General features: G+C 34.2%; 1 protein-coding gene across 2 annotated transcripts in view; it reads right to left on the bottom strand.

Annotated features, from left to right (window-relative positions):
- Nucleotides 1-9,792: 9,792 nt before the first annotated feature.
- Nucleotides 9,793-20,364, bottom strand: part of LOC122316305 (F-box protein At2g02240-like) — a 74,111-nt gene continuing 63,539 nt past the window's right edge. Inside the window, exons 1-3 of one of the 2 annotated variants that reach the window (XM_043132836.1) lie at nt 11,101-11,590; nt 10,507-10,643; nt 9,793-10,378 (exon numbers count right to left, since the gene is read on the bottom strand). In XM_043132836.1, the coding sequence (XP_042988770.1) occupies nt 9,952-10,378; nt 10,507-10,643; nt 11,101-11,394 (858 nt within the window). In that variant the 5' untranslated portion in view covers nt 11,395-11,590 and the 3' untranslated portion in view covers nt 9,793-9,951. Of the gene's footprint in view, nt 10,379-10,506; nt 10,644-11,100; nt 11,591-20,364 lie in introns of those variants that run through there. The other variant, XM_043132840.1, reaches the window with a different exon arrangement.

Genomic DNA, 20,364 nt, shown 5'->3' with positions numbered 1-20,364 from the left:
AGAAGAAAAAAGAGAAAAAGGAAAAAGAAAAAAAAGAAAGGGAAAAGAGGTGTAGGAAAAGAAGATGAGGTCTAATCCTCATTCCGGAAAACAAAACTAAACCGCCGAAACGAGATTAAAAACCACAAAACAACTAAAAGAAATAAAACATATCATCAAACAAATTAAAAACCAAATTTTAAAACGTAATAAATTAAAATAATAAACTAATATATTAATTAAAATAAAACAACACTTCAGTGAAAATATACTCAAAAGCGGGTCATCACAGCCGTAAGAGAAAATTCTTTATTAATAGAGATAGTTACTTCAATATACCATTTTTGAAAATTTATTTGATTAAGAATATTAATGAAATTATCTAGTTGTTCTTTAATAACTATTGGTGAACTTTCTCTTTTTTGTTTTTAGGAGAATTAGTATTATTATCAATTTTTAATAGAATAATTTCTTGTATCAATTGTTCATTTGAAACTTCTAATTTAGTATTTGAGGCTTTGAGATTTCTAATTTTGTTTATTTCATCAAATTTTTGTTGTAGATCCTTTCAAATAATCTTTTGTGTTTCTGTTTTAAATCTATTTATTATTTCTAAGAAATAATATGATGAAAGTGTTGGGTTAGGTGCTGAAATAATTTGTTTAGTAAAAGTATCTTTTAATTTTTTCAAATATTCTTTTCTTTTTTGTGGATTACTAATTTTATCTATCAATTCTAATATAATATTTTCATGTGTTGGCAATCTATTAATAGTTTTATTACAAATACAATTATTCTTATCTAAGTAATTACAAACATGTACCTCATTTTCTTCTAATTCACTATCAAAAGATTAGTTTGAGAGGCTTGATTCTTTTAATTGATCAATTTCTTCTTCTTCTAAAGAGCTTTCCTCTTCCTCACTTGGATGTATTATAAAAATATTTAATAATTTTTCTTTTCTTGTTTCAAGTACATCTAATTCATTAATTTGTTTTTTAACCTTACAATTTAATGCATAATGTCCAACTTTTCCAAATTTATAATAAACAATTTGTTTTTTCGTTTTATTAAATTTTTTGTATTTTTTTATAGTTTTATTATATATTTGTTTATCTTTTGTCTTTTTATAAGGTTTCTTATATTTACTTTTTTTTATTTGGGTAATTTTTATAATTTCTTTTCACTTTTTTCTGTCTTCTAGATGGGGTTAATAATAGAGTATAACAAAACTGTTCACAAAAGGTACCTAACTCTTTCTTAGCAAATTTCTTTTTTTTATCCATTTACTTTTTTAATCTTAGATAATTATACATGATTAAACCAGTTCTATTAATAATAGTTATTATATCACCATATGTGAGATTAATAAAATTAATAGTATCATCTGGTTTTACTACTGATTCTCGTACCTTTTAGGTGAAGTAATATGGAAGTCCATCTATGAACTTTTCCTTCCATTATAGTTGTTGACAATCATTTCTGATAATAATTTTAGTTAGAAATACATCTTTATACCATCTAAAATTAGATAATTAAGGACATCTTAAATTGATTAATAAATCAGTAGTTTTTTCTTTAAATTGAATAGGATCACCAACAAAGTGCCTGGTTAGCATAAATAGTAAAGTGTTAACAACAACTTCTATAAGTTGACCATCTTTTGTTTTAATATGTTGCATATTTTCATCAAGTTTATACTGATTAAATATTCTTATTATTTTTTTCCGGGTTGCTAAAATAAGGGACTATGAGGTGGTGTATGAAGGAGTTTTATGGTGGGAAGGTGGCTAGCAGTGAGGCTCTATTTGTTGTTGTTGGTCTTGTCGTACACCATGGGAGAGAGAGAGAGAGAGAGAGAGAGAGAGAGAGAGAGAGAGAGAGAGAGAGAGAGAGGTCGTGTGTGTGCTGGTAGTTGGCTGAAAGAGGAGAGAAGAAAGAAAAGGGTAGGTGTGGGTTTTTCCTAGAGCTTTTCACGGTGGCTGGTGTCTGAGCTTTTCATCATCAAGCGCTACTGTCATGGCTGAGACGAAGAGAAACCATGAGGGAGAAGAGGGGAAATCTAGAGAAAGAGGGGTTCGAGAGGAAAGGAGAGGCATTGCAAGTTGGCTTGTCAATTTACTATACTTGGAGGTGAAAGGTAGAGAAGCTACTAGCTCCACATAGTGCCGCACCATGGAGGATGGCAACTGTGAAGCCCTAATCGAGAGAGAGAGAGAGAGAGAGAGAGAGAGAGAGAGAGAGAGAGAGAGAGAGAGAGAGAGAGAGATCCACATGGTGAGAGTGAAGATGAGGGAGAGAACGGGGTGGTTGGCCGGCGATAGCGTGCTTGAGGAGGTTATATTGTCGACAACGATAGCATGGACTAGGATGATGTTGGGAAGTCACGGCTGGGGGGTAGAACATGGGGAAGGGGAAAAAGAAAGAGAGAGAGGAAGAAAGAAGGGGGAGGGAACTAGGATTTTTGTCCTAAAACTATAATGTCATTTATGTAAAATTATTTTTTAAAATTATATTATTTTCAGTGCTTTAAAATTCAAGAGGCTTATTTGAAAATTAGGTTTGGTCCAATAACACTAAAATACCTCCATTAGAATAAGTTTTTGAACTCGTAAAAGTATTTAGAAGATTTTAAAACACTTAACTTAATTTAAACCGTTCATCCAAACTAAATTTATGATAAATCCAATTATATATTGGAATGTTAGGAGGACTGGTACATCTAGAGGTAGATTGAAGAAAATTGTTAGAAAATATAAGTCGAAAGTCCTTGTAATTGCTGAGTCGTTTCCTTTTGAGAATTCTATGGAAGCTCTTAAAAGAAGCCTTTTCTTTGATTTTTTTTTTGTCTTTTGAATGAAACAGTGGAAGGCAAAGTATGAATTTTGTGGATGTAGGATGATAGAATTAGTGTTCAAACAATGAGCAATCAACATATTACAGTTATACTTTTGGATAGTTTGAAGGTGATTATGACATCTTTTGTTTATGCGAAGTGTTCTACTGAATTGAAACGATGTCTTTGGACAGATTTGGAAAGGGACGGGTCTTCTAATCTTCCTTGGTTCATCATAGGGGATTTTCATATTATTGCCAACAATTATGGGAGGAGAGGTGCCAGACCTCATTCCATGGTGGCTATGGCAGATTTCAACTCATGGATTCATTCTTGTGGCTTGATTGAAATGAAGTTCTTGGATCTATATTCTCTTGGTGTAATGGGCAACATGGATTTGCTCGAAGTTGGGCTTGATTGGATTGAACACTTATGGATCAGCGTTTTCTTAATGCGTTTCTGGACTCATTTATGAGGTATTTGCTGCGTACTACATCATGCATCAATGCTCATTGATTTGTCTTGTAATGTTTCTTCTTATAGCCCATCTCCTTTCTGTTTTCAAGAAATGTGGGTTGGTCATCTTGATTTTAGTAAATGTGTTAGAGATTCATGGGAGCAGGCTAAAGTTGTTTGCTAATGGGTTTTCAAAGCTGGTTTCTAAATTAAAAAGATTGAAATTAGTGATCAAAGCTTGGAATAAAAAAGTATTTGGCTAGACTGAGCATCATATTCATGAGGTTGAAATTAGAATTGATTAGTTAGAATCTCAGTTACAGGGGATTCATGAGGATGATATTGAGCAAGATTTAATTGCTTCTAAAATGGAGCTTCATACTTGGATAAAAAGAGAAGAAATTCGGTTAGCTCAATGTGCTAAGGTTCGATGGTTAGAGCACAGAAACAAGAATTCCCTATTTTTTCATTCTTTGCTTAAAAAAGGAAACAATCACAGGTGTTAGAGATAAGACTACAAAATGGAGTGGTATTAAATCCTCCCCAAGAGATTCAAGATGGTGCGGTTTCTTATTTTTCGTAGTTCTTGGGACACTCTAATAGTGTGGTGCTTCCAGATTTGGGTGGGTTGATCCATTCAATTATTTTAGTGGCCAAAAATGATCAATTGTGTGCTTTACCTTCAGTTGACGAAGTTAAAAAGGTGGTATTTAGTATTCTTATTGAAAGCAGCCCGAGACCAGATGGTTTTGGATCCCCATTTTTTAGAGATTGCTGGGATATTATTTTTCTAGATGTTGTGGAAGATGTCATAGATTTCTTTCGTGGTGTTCCTTTTCCATGGTATTTTACGACGTCGTTTGTGGTACTTATTCCTAAGATGTTTCAACCAATAGGTTTTGATAAATTCCAGCCAATTAGTTTGTGTTCTACAAAATCTGCACCAAAGTTTTAGTTAATCGGTTTGCTCATTTGCTTCCTTTAATGATTTCTATTGAACAAAGTGCTTTTATACCGGGTCAAAGAAACTTTGATTATATCAGTTTAACTCAAGAAATGGTGCATCTTATCAATAAAAAGGTGATGGGTGGTAATGTATTTTTGAAATTGATATGGCTAAAGCTTACGATAGGGTGGAATTGGTTTTTCTTTGGCATGTTTTGAAGGCATTTGGTTTCTTGGATTCTGTATGTGGGTTGATCAGAAATTGTATTTCCTCTCTGTGGTATTCTATTATGATGTGTGGGACTTCTCATAATTTTTTCCAAGGTGGTAGGGGGCTGAGATAGGGAAATCCTCTCTCACATTACCTCTTTATTATTATGGAAGAAGTTTTAACTCAGGTATTAAAGAAGCATTTTTTGGATGGAAAGATTGGTAGCTTCTCGCATCCACGAGATACACTTCTTATTTCTCATCTTCTTCACATGGATGATATTGTTATTTTTTCTAATAGGAATAAGAAATCTGTTAAGGGTTTGATGAAAGTGCTTAAAATGTATGAGGAATGGACTGGGCGGTGTGTTAACAAGGATAAAATTGCAGTGTATTTTGCAAAACAATTTTCTCTTGGAAGAATTAGGCTAACTAGTTTTGTAGAAGGTTTCTTTCCTTTTACGTATCTTGGAGCTCCAATTGTGTCTAGCAGGTTGTTGACGAGACATCATTTGGATCTCTTATTTCCCGTGTAGGGGATAAGATTTTTTTTTGTTGGGGGGGTACATGTCTTGGGAAGTATACCTATTCATCTGCTTTCTGTTCTTCAGCTTCCTCAATCAATTTTGAAGATTATGAATTGATTGCTTAGTTCTGTTTTGGGAGAGATAAATGGGAAAGGAAACAAGAAATGGTTTTCTAGGGGAAAATTGTGTAGACAGACTGAAGAAATGGTATTGGTCTTTGAAAATTTGAAGATGTTCAAGATTTGCTCCATGCAAAATTTGGTTGGAAGGTTTTGACTGGTGATGATTTATGGAGTAATTTTTTTCATGCAAAAAATAGGAGATAAACATGTATCTCTTATTGATCGGAGAAAGGGCACACGGTTTTGGCCCATGGTTATTAATTCTATTCCTATTGTGTTACAAAATTCAAAATGGAGAGTTCAGGATGGGAATTTGTTTTTTTAGTTGATAATTGGATGGAGGTGGACCTCTTGCGAATGAGAATCAAGGGGTAGAGGATCCGAAATTGAAGTTGTGTGAATTAAAACTAGAAAATGACTGGCATATTGGAGTATAAGAGAGGTTGATTGGTGTCGAGAGGGTGGATGAAATTTGTAATTTTTTGGGTTCTTAGAAAACTGGACATGATATATTAATATAGACAAAAAATAATGATAGTCAATTTTCTACTAAGAGTGCGTGAAATTGTATTCGTGCTCATGCTCTGGAGCTGGGTTAGTCTTCTTGGGTTTGGCATGCTTCTTTGTCTAAGAAGATCTCTATTTTTATGTGGAAAGCAATGAATAATTGATTAAGTGTGGATGAGAGGTTGAGAAGGGTGGGTATTCCTATTCCTTTTCAATGTGATTATTGTGCTAGAGGGAGTGTGGAAGATTTGAATCATGTTTTAGTGGAAGGTGATATTGCATTGATTGTTTGGAAAAAGTTTTTGGTTATTTTTGGTCTTCCTTACGATTCTAATCGAAATTGGAGGGACACGATTTTATTGTGGTTTAGTAGAGCTTCCAAATCGACTCAAATGGGTAGCATTTTGGGAATACTTCCATGTATAATTTCTTGGAGATTGTGGTTTGTAGATGTGAAGCAAGAATGGATGGTAAAATGCTTTTAGCAGATGAAATTTGCTAGTTGATTCGACTGTACTTGGGGAAATTGCAAACTATGACAACTACTTATCTGATATTTTCTTTTGCTAATTAAACTCAGTTGAAAGAGTTAAATGTGCCTATTATTCCAATTAATAAGTAGAATGTCCAGATAATTAGATAAAAAAAACCATCGGCTAGCAGGTTCAAGTTAAACATTGATGGTAGCAGTGTTGAGAATTCTGGAAATCTGGGCGCAGATGGAGTGATTCGGGATTCTAATGGTGATACGTGCCTAGCTTTTTCAAGTCACCTAAGTACTGGTTCAAATAATTGAGTAGAATTGCAAGCCATGCTAATCGGTTTGAGATATGGCTGTGAGTTGGGTGTAAGACATGCTAATGTGGAATCCGATTCTTTAGTTTGTGTTAATTGGATACATCGGCAATGCTATGGTATGTGGTAATTAGAAGATTTTTGGGATGAATTCCTGGATATTATACATAATGGTGATTTTATTGTTAAGTATGTTTATCTTGAAGGTAATTCCCCAATGGATTATTTGGCAAAGTTGGGGGCATATGGTGCTGATAAAGTTTGGCTTTCTATCTTACATGTTCCCACTTGGTTTAGAGGATTGGTTCGTATAGATAAATTGGATTTTCCTTATTTACGTATTTATTAATGTATATAGTTTTTGGAGGTTTTAGTCTTTCGCTTTATTGGTTTGTAATTGATTGATAATAAGGTATTAAAATAAGTTCTCTTCAAAAAAATCTTGTAATCATGGTACTCCTCCATCTAGAAGTGTAAAAAAGACTGATGAACAAGTAAATTGGATCAGACCGAACCAAACCGATGGGAACAATCTGGTCCCGAATTTGGTTCGGTCCAGTACCAGTTGTATTTTTCCTAAAACAGGTAAAAATCAGTCCGGTTCTGATTTTTATTTTTCTAAACCAATCAGATCGGACCGGTTCATATATATATATATATATATTTTTAATTTTTTCTATTTTATATAATTTTTATATATAATATATAATTATATATAAAATAGTTTTGTATTATATGATAAATTATTAATTAATATAATATTAAATTTTAAAATCTTATATCATTTTGTTTATTGTATTAATAATTATACTAATATTATATAATGCATATTAATAGTTATACTAATATTATATCACTATTTTATATATTATAATATATCATTATAGTCTATAATACAGTTATAATATATATTATAATATACTATAATATATTATCATTATATTATTATATACTATAATATATTATATTATATATTATATAATATCGTATATTAAAACTGAAAAACCAGACTGGAAATTGGTAAAACTGAAATATTGGTTTAGCTGGATAACCAATGCGTAATCGGTTTTAGAAAATGCAAAACCGGTACATCTCGGTTCAGTTCTAAATTTTGTTCAAAACTAGACCGGACTTAATTGGTTACATCCATACCTCTGTCAAAAGTGAGGGTTTATCAATAAAGCCTAGAGGTACCGTCCTCCATCTATAAATAAAAATAAATAATAAAATAATAAAATAAAATAAAAAACTTAATTTATAAATCATCCACTAAATTTAAAAATAAAAATTCAAAAGTTATGTTGTATAGGCTAAATTTAGATTCTCCTATGCGGCACTCTATGTGGAAAGGAATTCTCAAGACCTTTGGTCTATGTGGAAAGGCTAAATTCAAAAGCCGGATTATGGCACTCTATACTTTCATCCAAATACCTCAAAAATCCTACATTCTGGGCTGCAACACCAAGATATTCAAATTCTCCTTTGTGGAAAGATATACTCAAGACCAAATATCTACTATCCAAAGGAAGGTGCTTTCAAATCTTTAATGGCCAATCTGTTAATATTTGGTCAAATCCTTGGATACCAACTTTAAAAGGTTTCAAGCGTACACCTATCCGAAATATGGACTCCATTCACCCTCTCATAAAAGTCTCAGAATCTTATTCAACATAATCCAAAGTCTTGGGACATTAGAAAAATGAAAAATCTTTTTGATCAACTCAGCATCAGGGAAATTATAAAAATCGCACTAACTACAGCAGCACAAGGTATATATAAAGAAATATGGGCACTAAATCACAATGGGAAATACTCGGTAAAGATAGCTTATCATGCACAGGTAGATTACCACGAACAAGCTCTGCTGAATCAAAATTCTCTCTTTAAACCATTGTGGAGCCTCAAAATCCATGATCGTCACAAGTTGTTGTTATGGAAGCTACTTTGGAATATCTTGCCAACAAAAGAGAAAATCAACGAAAGAATTTCCCAGCAAATCAACTCAAAATGTACTCTTTGCAACCAAGAACAGGAGACAGTTTTTCATCTTTTTGTGGAATGTCTAATAGTCAGAATCCTATGGAAACAAGGTTGCTAGCCTTTAAACATAGAGAGACTGCCCATCCATTCAATTTCAGATTGGATAAAAATGATTATCCATCCAGGTAAATTTTTAGGATTGCAGGGATAAGACTATCATCAATTCCAACTCTATGCTGTCATTTTACTGGTTCTGTTATGGAGAAAGAGAAACGGCATAGTTCACAACCATTCAAATTTCTCGCTAGAAGATGCAAAGAAACAACTATACACAATTTATGAAAGCTACAAAAAAAGTATGGGTTGAAAGAAACTCGACTAAATCTTCTTCTCTCATGTGGACCCCTCCTCCTATTCGATTTCAAAGTATCTCTTTCGACACAGCGGTAAGAGACAAATTTTTAGTAGTTTCAGCAATTTGAAGAGATCACTCAGGTAAAATTCTGGAGATTTGCTCATAAAAGATCCACTCCTCAACTCCTCTGGTAGCGGAAGCAAAAGCAACCCTGTTTGTAGTATGTATAGCCAGTAATTCAAGGAATATATCAATAGAAGGCGATGCCTAGTCTATCTTTTCAGCTTTAGAATATAAAGACTATCCCTTTTTTATCGATCTTTCAAATCATAGAAGACATTCGAATGCATGCGAAAGACCATCAGGATTGAAAATTTATCAAAATCCATCAATTTCATAATTGATGTATGTACTAAGTGGCACAATGGGTAACAACAAATCATATGTTTGGAAACCTACTCCATGTTTCTATCCCTCAATACTTTTTGTATCTGGATAGTGGAAAGGATCCACCACTATTTTGTAACATTCTCTTTTTATTTATATATTAATTAAGTTGGATTAGAAAAAGAAAAAATAAATAAAAATAAAAATAAAAAATAAAAAATCTAGTTGGTATCTCCTAATCAAAAGTTCAAAAGCGTAGAAAGAACGAAGAAAAGTCAAACAGCAATGAATGGACCGAAATTAAAGCTGGTAGAGTACAAAAAGGCACGGGCACAAGGCAAATTACCGACAAAATTAAAAATGGACTTCACTTTAGCTTCTTTGCCCTCTTTCATAGTTCCTTCTTCTCTACTATAATATTAGAGAGTAGGCAATAGAAGACGAGAGAATTTGATTCATATTTGACTTCATGATCATTTATTTTTATTTTATGCATTTATTTCACTGCAAAAGCCATAGATGTACACCACTAGCGCAGCCTCGATCGCTCTGGAAGATTAATATTGCACCAACATAAACTTCAAGAACTCGATGTGCTATACCTTTTTCCGCACAGGGGCTTGACTTCGTTGCTATCTATATTGCCAATCATCAAAAAAAAAAAAAAAAAAAAAAAAAATGGGGAGGATCTCATCCTACCAAATGGAAGTATATTCATGAATATAAAGCTTTGCACATCAACTGGTGCTGCACAAAACATCTTAACAAAAGTAAACAAACCCAACAAGAAAAAAAAAAAAAAATACAAACCCATAATAAAGCCACATCGATCTCTTTATATGATATATGTTATTATCTTAAATCTTTTGGTCGAACCTCAATGCCATGGATCACAAGGCCAGACTTCCAGTTGAGGACTTCAGTCTCCCGCAATTGCATTTCGACCACTCTATCGACCTGGTCATAATTGAAGAATTCCCCCATCTCAATCTCCATCCACTTGTCCTCTCTGTCTCTTGGAAATCGTGCATTCTCTTCCTCGGGTGCATCAATATCCATGGATGTTGTTGATAGCAAATGAGCATTGATAAAATCACATCTGATCTCATCTAGAAATCTAACCGACAACTTCACTGGCTTGTCCAGCCCACGGAATCGATCCCCAATGGTGTAGATAAGGTATGCTCCGTATCTGGTATTTGGGGACAGAATTTTGGTCTCAATTGTGCCCCATACATGAAGCCAACACACATTCACAAGATGAGCAACCTCCGAAAATCTGCACATGATTCTTATAATGTAAACCGTAATTTATTGACAAAACAAAAACTAAATAAATATACAAAGCATGTTGTGTAAATTCACACACACGTTGATATAGAAATAGAGAGAGTTGGGAAGAGTGACCTGGATTTGGGTAAAACTGGTGACTCGGCAAGAGAATACCATTTCCAGTATTGTGCAACGTCTCCCCATATTATCCCTAATTCTCTCGCTCCCAGCATGTAACACTTTTTCCCACTCCATTTATGTATTGTAAAACTCTGTTGAATCAGTTCACTCTTTGATGTCAAGGATATACAATTTTTGAAGCAAAATCAATGAAGAAAATTGTATCATCCTTTGATCCCTATCTTCTTTTCCCAAATATAAAAGTGCCATTTTTCCAATATTCAAATTGTGCAGTGCTTCTAACAACTTATAACATATATGAAGCAGATAACAACTTATAACTATATGAAGCAGACAAAACTTAAGGCCGTGTTTGGGTGTTAAAGTATTCTCAACATTTTTTAATATTTTTCATTACTATTTATTACTTTATTATTACTTTTTATCTACTTTTAATATTATTCTTTATTTTTTATCTATTTTTATTACTATTTATTATTTTATTATTATTTTTTACATATTTTTTATTATTATTCACAATTCTCCTCAACACTCCTCAACACCTAATTGCCGATGTTACCTACCCAATTACATATTAAATATGCCTACCCTGTTACCGTTGCCGATGAGGATTGGCTTGTCGCAGAGGCTGAAATAAAGATCTTTCTGGGACAAGATGTTCAATGATGAAGAAGACAAAACCAATTCAGAAATGATTTGCCGATGATCGGGAGGCAGAAGCGCCTCCCACACGAGATTGGAAGCAGCAGCTGAGCTGAATGTCCTGGAAACCAACGACGTCCCGGATGCATCAGAAGGGGATGTCTTCGAAATTATGTCGCCGATGCAATCTTCCGGCAGATCGCTTGTAATATCCATAATTTCCGAAATCTTTCTCTTCATCTTCTTCGTTTACACAATATCTACAGACTGATTTGTGTGCGTGCATATGAATTTATCTACGTAGAAAGAGAGAGAGAGAGAGAGATGTGAAAGGAAGCCACATGGAAAATTAAACGTCGATTTTAATGCAAGTAGATAGACACGACCATAGAAGCTACATGGAAATTAATGTTTGATAGATGTTTTTGCAAAAGAAGATGTTTTCACAAATCTGCCTGTAAAGTTTAGCAAAAGAACTGGTTGGATAGAAAATATAGTAGATAGGATTGTTAGGTAGAAAAAAATTTGACGAGAAAATATAGTTGGATAGGGAATATAGAAATTTGATTTATATTTAAGACATTAATATAAAATTTTATATGAGTATAATTATATATTTGTAGTTATTAGCATTAAACGATTATTGAAAATATAATCTTTTAACTAATAATTTATTTAAAATTTGATTATTAATTCACTTATAATTGGTTAAATGGTAAAATATGACAAAAATAAATAAATTAATTAATTAAAAAATTATTAAATTAATAATATTTTATTATTATATAAAGAATAAATAGATTATCTAATATCAAGAATAAATAAATTATCTAATATAAATATTAGATGTGAATGAAATAGATAAAGATAAATCATAAATTCATGGAACATTAACAAAAACTTGAGTTTTGTTTTAGTTATTCTAAAGTCTGTGACAATACTGTATATCAAGTTGTCAAAGCGTGCAAGTTTTGCAATTAGGATAAAATATAAAATTTTTATATCATCTTATTTAATTATTACAATATTTTTAAATTTTTATATAAAATATAAAAAATAATTTAATTTTTATAAATTTTAATTTAATTTTTTTAATTTTAAAATAATAATAATATTAAAAAATAATGTTTTATTTAATTTTTAACTTTTTTTTTTAAATAAAAAAAATATCATGCCACCATCCAAACCTGTCATAGTCTTTGAACGGAGAGAGAGAGATTTGTATTTAGTAGTCTTTGGATCGAGAGAGAAGGGGGGTTGGGGTTTAGCTATTCTAAAGTCTGAAGTTGACAAAGTCATAAAACCATAGATCACGTTGTCAGAGAAGTGTTTAATAGTCTTTGAATCGAGAGAGAGAAAGAGAAACCTGGACTTTCGCATAAACATAAAATTAATTCATGAATAACACAAAAGTTTCTGATATATATATATATATATTAACTTTCCAAAAATCTTCTTCAGCACCGTACGTGTTACGTGTTAGGCTTGAAATTTCCATATTTTACGAGGAACTTTCCTCGTGCGAAATGACGTTGCAAGCTACATCATTATATATATTGCTTATTATTACTCAAAAAATTAGAAAAAAGAATCAACAGCTAAAAGAAGGGATATTATATCTACAGACTGTGATCAACTTAAACATTGATTAAACTGAACAGATCCACAAACGACAATTTCCATGCAAGTAAGCACAGGCGCGGAAAGTTCCGGCGAGTCATCATGAGCTTCCGTAGCATCTACGTCGCCCAAAAACAGTGCCGCCGGTGACTACTTGGACCGGACGAAGCTCAGGCCAACGTAATAAGATAATCAGTCCATTTTATAAAATCTAATTTTTTTTAAGCTTGATTCCATTTGTTATATATATATATTTTTTTTCCTTTTCCTAATTCACTTTTTATTTATCATTACATTTACAAGAAGTAGTCCCACTATTGCTTGATATATAAAGTACGTAAGTTGAGATGAATATATATGTTAGAAATTAGTATATACATATTTTTATTAAAACATAAAGATGTAGTCATATCTACAGTTATATCTGGACTCTCTCCCATATTATATAACGAAAATACGCACTTTCTATTCGGCCTATAAATAAATACGGATCATTTCTATTGAAGTAAACTTCTTTCAAATTGGAGGTATATTACCACACTTCTTTCAAATTAGGATGTCGATCGAGTCGATTGATGGTTCATGATGAGTAGTGGAGGGACCCTTATAGCCCCAAAAGGAATGAGCCCAATCAAGAAGCCCAAGTGATACGAGTCCAACGTTAGAATTGATTAGTCGCCCGAGTCTTAGAGACTAATACAAATTTATAAGGTTATTGCCAAGTAGGCCATATAAGATGATTAGGCTAATAAGGTGGTATAAGCCCTCCCTTTTTTGAGATGACTATCATATTAAGCCGATAAAAGCAACAAGAGGATCAAACTTGTAATCGGTACTTATCAATAATTCCCCATGCCTATTTATGTGTTAAGAAGATAACAATTCATGTAACTTAAGCATTTTTGTGATATCCCCATCTACGTATTATTGACATAGGCATCAAGGATGCTTCAGGTACTATGGGCTATCAATGTCCCTTGGTGCAGGAATAGTGCATTGCCAAAGTTAAAGAAGATTATGGAAACAATAGAGGACCTGAAGAGGGAGTCAAGAGCCTGTGGCTCAGATGGCATGAGACCCAGCCTCCATAAGAGAGGTCCTGGGTTCGATCCTCGTCCCCAATCCCCAATATCAAAAAAAAAAAAAAAGAGGGAAGATGAAGAGCTAAAGCATCGTAATGCTGAACTTAGCTAGGCCACAGTACTGAGCCAATGAGCATCTAGAAGGAGAAGCACAAAAGGCTGAAGGGACAACTGCTGAAGAGTTAGGGAAAAAAAAAAGACTATATGACGAGTTGCGCAATCTTGTCCATAAATATAAGGAGATGGCCAAAAAGATGGGGCCATCATTCGTGGTCGAGTAGCTATTAAATTGTACGAATCTACCCTATGGTGCGGAGGTGATGGTTGCCCTGCTCTTGCCAAAATTTAAAGTACCGTAGCTAGAAATGTACGATGGGTCTTCACAATCTTCTTGGAAAAATAGCCTGCCAAGTCTTCCCATTAACATTGAAGGGTGTGGCAAGAGTCTTGTTTGGAGCACTGCAACCTGGGTCAATTGACAGCTTCAAAGAATTGGTCAAGCAGTTCCTAACGCAGTTCATGGCAAATAGAATGCGCTGACAACCTGTTGCATATCTCTTAACCATTAAACAATGAGAGGAACAAATTTTAAACGCATACCTAACTCGATTCAATAAGGGGAGGCTAAAACTTTGAGGGAGTTTATAGACAGAATTGACGATTTTGTCCAGCAGACGACAACTTACAAGCCCTTATTGAGCCAAGAAAAAGTGCAAGAATGCCAACAGAACAGGAGACAGGAAGATCAACTCAGGCCAGCAAAGAAGAAGGCGTGAGAGACAAGCACCCTCGTGTGAATAAGGAACCTGGCTCATTCACAACAACTTGAATGTACAAGAGAAAAATGGGTCCTCAAGAAAGGAACATTGACAGGCAAGGATAGGGTAATGCTTCTGAGTACCATCAGTCAAACACCCATTGGACGGAAGACTGTACTACAATGAAAAAGAGGGTGTTCGAGTTGGCAGGTAGTGAAGAGTTCAAATAGATGCTTGTTGAACGCGTAAAGCCGAGGCGAGGAGTAGAGCAAGAATGCAATCCTTGGCAAAGCCCTAGCCTGAAAAAGGTGATGGTCGACAAGAGAAGATGGTCGTGATGCCTCTTGCCAAAATACTAGCCATGATGATGCACCTTTGGGAGAAGTTTGTACTGTAGCCAGGGGATTTGCTAAGGGCTGCCCATAGAGCAAGATATGAAGAAGTTTACATGCCAGACAAATGCCCAAGTACCCACAGCGTAATAATATAATGACATCTCCTTTGGGGAAGAAGATTGTGAGGGGGTCTTGTACTCGCATGACAACACATTGGTAGTAACCCTTTGGTCGCCAACTATACAACCAGAAGAATTCTAGTCGACAACAAGCTTAACAAGCATCCTATTTTGGGAGGTTTTTGTCAGGATGGGTATAGATGCCAGAAAGTTGTGACCTTCTCGCACCCCATGGAAGGGGTTCTCTAGGGACGCAACCCATAGCAGGAAAACGGTTGTGTGAGGCCAACATAATGACCGAATTTCTAGTGATCAATCCCCCATCATCTTACAATGTTATATTAGGGCAGCCGACCCTAAATAGCCTTAAAGTGGTTTCATCCACCTACCACCTTAAAATGAAATTTCCAACATAAGCAGGAGTAGGGAAAGTGTAGGGCGAGCAAGCTCAAGCCCCGTAATGTTATGCGTAAGTGCTCAAAGCAAGGGGGTTTGATGTTTACATTGCCAATGACCACACTCAGTGCGAACCACCACCCTTGCCAATAGTTCTCCTTGATCATGGTGTGGACAGGACGAATAAAATTTACGACAAGCAGAGGCAAATGAACCGTTGGAGTTGGTGACATTGCATCCAGGAAGCTTTAAAGCAACTGTTGATCAAACATAGGGACGTGTTCGCACATAGTCATGAAGATATGCATGAGATTGACAACACAGTTATTGAGCATAGACTATGTGTCAACCCTGTTTGCAAAGCGGTCTGCCAAAAGGGAAGATTTTTCAGCATAGAGAAGTATGCATCTATAGTTGAAGAAGTGGACCGTCTCCTTGCCGCAAGGTTTATCAGAAAAGCCCACTAACCCGAGTGGTTTTCCAATGTCATGCTGGTTAAGAAAACGAATAGGAAATGGAGAATGTGCATAGACTTCATCAACCTAAACAAAGCATATCCAAAGGATAGCTCCCCATTGCCGTGGATCTACGTCATTGTTGATGCCATGATAGGACATAAAATGCTGAGCTTTATAGACGCCTACTTAGGATACAACCAGATTCGTATGAATTTGGTGGATGAAGAGAAGATGTCATTCATCATAGATTGGTGGCTAGACTGCTATCAAGCCATGCCTTTTGGCTTAAAGAACACTGGGGTGACTTATCAAAGGCTTGTGAATTGGAAGTTCAAAAAACAAATTGGGTGAAACATGGAAGTATGTGTGTGTTGATGACTTGCTAGTAAAATGTTAGGAATCTACCCAGCATCTAACCGACATAAAAGAATATTTTGCAGTACTCCGCCAGTACAAAATGAAGTTGAACTCGGTGTAGTGCGACTTCAGCAAGGGTTTAGGAAAATTCTTAGGCTTTATTGTATCTGATTATGTACATGAAACTGCCACAGGACATAAGCGAGACCTAGCGGCTAGCTAGTAGGGTGGCAACTTTAAATAGGTTCTTATTCAGATCCACTGAAAAGTGCCTTCCCTTCTTCAAAGTTCTACAAAAAATGCATCCCTAGAACGACAAATGCAACCAGGCATTCCAAGAGTTGAAGCAATGCCTGTCTAGCCTACTGTTACTGAGGTAGCCCAAGCATGAAGGCACATTCTATGTGTACTTGACGGTGTCACTCCATGCAGTATCTGCATTCCTAGTAAAAAATGAAGGAGAGGCCCTAATGCTAGTGTTTACACAAGCTGTGCACTTTAGGTTACGGAGGCTAGGTACCTACGGATGGGGATGCTGGCGTTTACAACCAGAAGACTAGGACCATACTTCCGGGTGCACCTCATCGAAGTTCTGATAAAGAACCCCCTAAGAAAGATACTACAAAATCCAGACAGTTCAAGAAGACTAGTCAGCTGGTCAATCAAGCTTAGTGAGTTCAATATTGACTATCTACCAAAAGGGCGATAAAGGGACAAGCCTTGGAGAAAATTTTCGCCAAGTTCACCAACTTTCCTTAGGAAGTGGTGACCACCCGAACAGGGCAGGTCTTCATTAACAGCTCTTCTTGCCATGCCAGTGTGGGAATAGGTGTCCACATGGTAAAAAGTAAGCTTTCTTATTCTAAAATTGTTAGGAAAATCTTGAGGTACCCATCCAAGCAGTTCAGAACTAAGGTCATAACTATTGAAAAAAGTAAGGCCATTCTCAAGAGCCACCCTAGAAAGCAATTCAAGTTTGTATGAACTCTGCTTTTAATAGGTTTGCATCTACCTAGGTGTATCACAACCTGACACTCTCCCTTGTCAAATGCTCTCTTCCTAACCCCTCCCCTAAAACTCAAGACTAACAACCCCCAACCCCAACTCATCAGCCAACCTTTATCTTCTTCCAACATTGGTCTTCATCCCTCTATCGATCCATTTTCTTTCTTTTTTATTTTCTCATTTTTTTTTTTCAAGTTACTACATTTGAGACCTAGAGTTTATATTCCACCCAAGTGCCTTTTCCATTAGAAACATCACCCCCATCTTCGTTCACCCATGAACACTAGAAGTTTCTATTGTAAATATAGATATAGGATATACGTGCATATATTTTGTAAAATAGAGAATAAATAAAATAATAAGAAAAATTTAGAGAGAGAACTTGGTGTTGATGTAGTTGTGATGAATATTTTCCTTAGAGTAGATTCCATTACCTCCTAGTATTTAACATGCACTTGGCTTCTTGACATTCTACTCCTAAAATACAATAACGTAGATTTATATTAATCTCATTTTTGGTGCACATAAAAAATGTTAATTGAATCTGATATAAAATAGCCAAAACCAAAAGAAAGAAAGATACAGAATGAATGGGGAAGTGTTTCTCTAACTTTCTAGAGGAGTTTTGGAGCATTTAAATTCATCGGCAAGGTTCTCCTTTTATAGATAATGAAATGACACTTGTGGAAAGTAACAATTTTTCAAACTCATTTAAAAGGATTCTAATTTACTAAAAGGCACAACCCCTCGTTTGGTGGCCCAACGGTAAAGGCTCATATTTCCAATAGGCAAGCATTGGTTCAAGTCATCATGACATCTTTTAATTTTGGCCACCAAAGCAACCCATTGAACCATGAAAAATGTCAATTCCTCGCCTGATTAAAATATTTTAAGCATAAATTAGTAGAAATTTATTTAGGCCAAATACTTTGCATTGAACATCTACCAAGTATTAGCATGTTTCCATCTGAAAGATTCATGGTGAACCAAATCTTAAACTAGAATCTTTTAACTTAGGCTTCTCCAAACCTCAAACATAGTACTATGGCACATATGATCAAGTTCCTATCAAGGTGGTATTTTGAATTTAGGGTGAATCTGCAAAGTCTACTCACAACATACAAAATATCAGGTATAATAGAATTGGCAATGTATAATAGCGTACCAATAATCTGATAATATCTCTATTGTGACACAGGATTTCTGAGATTCTTACTTAAATGCAAACAAGTATCAAGAAGAGTACTAATAAGTTTGCATTCGAATTTGTCACACTTCTTAAGAATCTTTTTAATATAATGAGATTGATATATGCTATTATGATCATGAGATCTCATTACCTTAATACCAAGAATTACTTGGTGTTTTCCCCATGTCTTTCATGTCAAACTTATTAGGTAGAAATTTCTTAGCATCAAGAACTATATTTATATTGATACCAAAGATGAGAATATGATCAATGTAAAGACATATCATTACAAACACACACCATCAACTATTTTAGGCTATAAACACTCATCACATTCATTTATCTTAAAATTATAAAATAAAATTATTTCATCAAATTTTTGGTACAAATGTTTAGGGGTTTGCTTTAAACCATAGGGGTTTACAAACTTTTTTTCTTCTTGGAACCTTGAAACCCTTTGATTGATTCGTGTATATCTTTTCTTCTAGATTACCATTAAGAAATGAGGTCTTTATTTCCATTTAGTGAACATAAAATTTTTGGGTTGTAGATGAGCAATTAGAACATGAATTGTGGCTATTCTAGTAACAAGAAAATACATATAAAAATAATGGATACTCTCTCTTTGTGTAAAGCTCTTTGCAACTAATCTAGTTTTAAGATTTATTGTTAGAACTGCCAGGTCTTGATTTCTTTTTAAAGATCCACTTAAATCCAATGGCTTTAGATCCTAGAGGGAGATCACATAAGTTTCAGGTGCCATTGTATCAACATTTACCACTTATTTCCAAAAAGATGAATTAATAGAAAGCATAACATCTTTGAAAGTCAAAGGGTCTTCTTCCACAAAATAAGTCTAAAAATCATATTGTCCAAAGTCTTTTGTCCTTTCTCACTTGTTTTCCTATTCCAAGTTCATTTTCTAATCTAGATGAACTCTCAAGATTAGATAAAACGATTGGTTGACTACTAGTGGAAGAAAAAATCAATGTAAGTAAAGATCTTTATACTTTATTTTTAAAGGAAATAAATCTTCAAAGAATTTGCATCCCTAAGTAAAGATATTTATACTTTATTTTTAAAGGAAATAGATCTTCAAAGAATTTGCATCCCTAGACTCCATGATAGTGTTGGGATTAATACCTTGGAATTTTGATTCTATACTTAAAAAAATATATATGCAAAACCACGTCTAGCATTCCCAATGAATACTTCATCAATTGTGATAGGAGCTAGTTTCCTTTATTTTCTTGATTTTTGGAACATTAACCTTGACAAGACACCACAAATTCTAAAGAAGTTAATGTTGGGCATTCCACTCTTCCATAGTTCATACAATGTCTTGTCAGGTTTATTGAATGGTACTCTATTCAAGATAAAACAATATGCAAGTATTGCTTCCCCCGATCATCGCTTAGTTAGGCCGGAACTAGGGAGCTTGCATTTGATCATATCCACCAAAGTTCTATTTTTCCTTTCAACAACATTGTTTGATTGAGGAGAATATCGAAGGTTTTCCTCATGTATAATATTGAACCAATTGATTAGAAGAGTATTCACCCCCTTAGACAAGCTTGATAATCTTAATCTTTCTCTCAAATTGATTTTCAACTTTAGTTTTATAGATGAAAAAATTATTAAAAGATTTGATTTATATTTTATTTTTATCAAGTAAACATAACATAATAGACACATTAAAAAACATTACTACATAAAAGTAATGTAGTATTTATTACCATCTTTAAAAGAGACACCATTTAAATAGACCCCATTACTATGTATTAATTCAAATAGTGATGAATTTCTTACAACAGATTTAAATGATTTCTAGGCTATTTTGATTGAACACATATTAAATATTTTTCATCCAAATCATTGAAGAGAACATGTA

The sequence above is a fragment of the Carya illinoinensis genome, chromosome 1 (genome assembly GCF_018687715.1).
Source record: "Carya illinoinensis cultivar Pawnee chromosome 1, C.illinoinensisPawnee_v1, whole genome shotgun sequence".
NCBI lineage: Eukaryota > Viridiplantae > Streptophyta > Magnoliopsida > Fagales > Juglandaceae > Carya > Carya illinoinensis.
The sequence above is the reverse complement of the archived record's forward strand: the minus strand, read 5'-3'. Positions and strand labels throughout refer to the sequence as shown.